The following is a 2,850-nucleotide window of genomic DNA, read 5'->3' as shown; positions in this document are numbered from 1 at the left end:
CTGTGGTAGAAAGTGCAGGAGCAGGGACTCATCCCAGATAATGGAGGAGATGGAGCTGTGGGCCATGATTGTACTGAATTTGTGGGCATGCTATGGGGGTCTGCACTGTGGTAGAAAGTGCAGGAGCAGGGACTCATCCCAGATAATGGAGGAGATGGAGCTGTGGGCCATGATTGTACTGAATTTGTGGGCATGCTATGGGGGTCTGCAAAGAGCTGCAGTGGCTGGGGCAGATGTGGGGTTGCATTTGGGGGCTGAGAGCTCAGCTCTGGGTGCTTTCAGAGAGAGAAAGCATTTTCAGCCTGCCTCTGTGCCTTCAGGGGAGAATGGCTTTAACCTGCCAGAGGGGAGATTGAGATGAGCTCTTGGGCAGAAGCTCTTCCCTGTGAGGGTGTTGAGGCGCTGGCACAGGGTGCCCAGAGAAGCTGTGGCTGCCCCATCCCTGGCAGTGTTCAAGGCCAGGTTGGACGCAGGCCTTGGAGCACCCTGCTCTAGTGGAAGGTGTCCCTGCCTGTGGCAGGGGTTGGAGCTGGAGGAGCTTTAAGGTCCCTTCCAACACAAACCCCTCTAGGATTCCTATGATTCCTTCTGGTCCAGCTGCAGTTTTGCAGGGTATCATTTGTAAAGCACTAATTGAGGACCAAGCATTTTTGCAGAAGCATTTTTAGCCTGGTGGCACCTCCTGCTTTCTAAGCAGCAAGAAACAGCAAAGAGGGAAGAGGGAATTAAAATAAATGATGATTTTAAACTTGTTATCAGAATGAACAGGAAGGTGAGTGGTTTTTACCGAGCAAACTCTATCCCATAGGCAGTCCTGGTTTCTGTACCTCCTCTTTGCTCTATGTGACTGGCAGCTGCAACCACATCTTTTACAGACCTGTAGTCATTTAAATGAAACTCATGGACGACGTCTTCCCCGTACTGAACAACTCCAACCTGGGGATTAAAGGAATATCAGAAAAGATGCCAACAACCTGCTGTATAGCCAGGGGCTGCACACTTGGTCAACCACATAAAATAGCAGCCACTGTTAAAGATCAATCTCTCTGTCTCCGTTTGCTCCAGGTTTCCCTCTATGGGGCCACTGATAATGCTTAGTTTTATTTCTATTCTCTGCCAGCTCTCACCCGTGCACAGCCCCCCCTCCCCTGCTATAAAGATTTGGGGTGATGCAGATGTGCTGTGTCTGAGTGTGGACCCCCGGCATCTCAGGGTGGGACTAAACTTGGGGTTATTTGTGTTGATATACGCACAAATCCCTGCCCCAATCAGCCCATGATTACTTATAGGAAGAGGAGGGAAAGCAATTCACAGCTGCCTTGGCACAGGGACATAAGTCTATATTTCCATAGGATTGCACGTTCCTGTGCCTGGCTGGCATGGGGGGTGCTGCTCTCTCCATAGCTCCCTAATGGAAGCATTATTTCCATAGGCTCAGCTTTAAAATCCATAAATTGAAAGTTCATTTTGAAAGCATGGCCAGGGGACTCTGAGTGGCACACGGGGGACACATGAGTTGTGCAGGGTCTTACTTGTATCTGGCCAGGGCCAATATAAAACTTTTTCAAGATGTTTATGAGGAAGTGCTGAACTTCAACCCAAGGATAGATGCTGTTTGATCCATCCAGGACTATGATTATGTCCATGTACGTCTGGCATCCTGTGAAAAACACGCAGTGTGTTATTGAGAGATCTTGGCAACGCTCACAAAGGGGAGGTTTATGGCTTCATTCCTTGCAGTCAGGTGCTTGCTTTTATGATTTATTTGGGAAAAAAATCTTATTTCAATCATTCTAAAGAGCTTTGGGCTTCAGCAAGGTAGAGAGAAGCCACAAGCATCCTCTCTGCCGAGAAAGGACTAGATAACTTCCTAAGAATAACACTCAGCTGCATCTTTTCTGATTCAGATTTGAACCTTTATCCGGTCTAATACCGTTGCATACTTCAAAGAGTGGCCCCTGCAGGCAGGATCCGGCCTCAGTTCCTCCCGCAGAGCAATGCTTTCCCCCTGAGTCACTCCTCAGACCTGCCTGAACTCGCCATAGAACACTAGTTGGGCATTTCCTCCCCTTCCCATTAAATCCTTTGCGAGAGGCAGCCAAAAACCCCAGCGAGGACCCCAGGGCTCAGCTCTGGATTTAGGCAGTCGACTGGTTTTCAGTGGGGAAAATTGCTCAGCATCATCTGTCTTGCTTGAATTTTACAATGTTATTTAGGGAAGTTGCAGAAAACCAGAAGATGCTGTATTTTCCAGGGACAGATTTATCAGCTGCCTTTTCCATCTACTGTAGGCATTTATGGGTTAGCGCATCCACAGACTGGAGTCACACGTGGGTCACTCCATCACTGTGGTCCTCAGCTGCGTGCTACCCACCTTGATCCCCTGCTCACCCTGGGACCCAGAACCCTCTGCATCCCACTTACTAAATGAGAACACTCCGTTCATTAACAGCCTTCCCTCTAAAACACCAATTGCCCTTTGCAGCAAGAGCTAAAAGCATTTCCTGGCCATAAAGAAGGAAGAGACACTAAGAATTTCATGGTGGGCTTTGTCTTTACTGTCTCTGTCACCCAAGAGTCCCATTTTCCCATGCCCTGCTCTATGCCATAATAATTAATCGACATTAAATGGGTGATAGAGCTGGGACATCACACCCTGTGCCCGAGTGGACAAAGAGCTTCCAGGAGCCCTGATGGTGCAGGACAGGCTTCTGCAATTTATTACCACTTACAGGAAAGCCAGGAAGCTTATTTAATACCTCGAACTAAAATCACGCATCCAAAATCACAGATCTGGGCCAAGCTATTCAGCTTTCAGTCAATGAGCACTTTGTCTTGTCCGGCCAAGGT

General features: G+C 48.4%; 1 protein-coding gene across 1 annotated transcript in view; it reads right to left on the bottom strand.

Moving 5' to 3' along the window:
• Positions 1-2,850, bottom strand: part of LOC104404280 (integrin alpha-11-like) — a gene marked incomplete at its 3' end in the record, with an annotated part of 25,405 nt that overhangs the window by 1,594 nt on the left and 20,961 nt on the right. Inside the window, exons 6-7 of the mRNA XM_010012671.1 lie at positions 1,533-1,660; positions 788-936 (exon numbers count right to left, since the gene is read on the bottom strand). Of these exons, the coding sequence (XP_010010973.1) occupies positions 788-936; positions 1,533-1,660 (277 nt within the window). The remainder of the gene's footprint in view (positions 1-787; positions 937-1,532; positions 1,661-2,850) is intronic.

This window comes from Nestor notabilis, unplaced genomic scaffold, assembly GCF_000696875.1.
Source record: "Nestor notabilis isolate BGI_N333 unplaced genomic scaffold, ASM69687v1 scaffold18774, whole genome shotgun sequence".
NCBI lineage: Eukaryota > Metazoa > Chordata > Aves > Psittaciformes > Psittacidae > Nestor > Nestor notabilis.
Note: the sequence above shows the minus strand (reverse complement) of the source record. Positions and strands in the feature narration are given on the sequence as shown.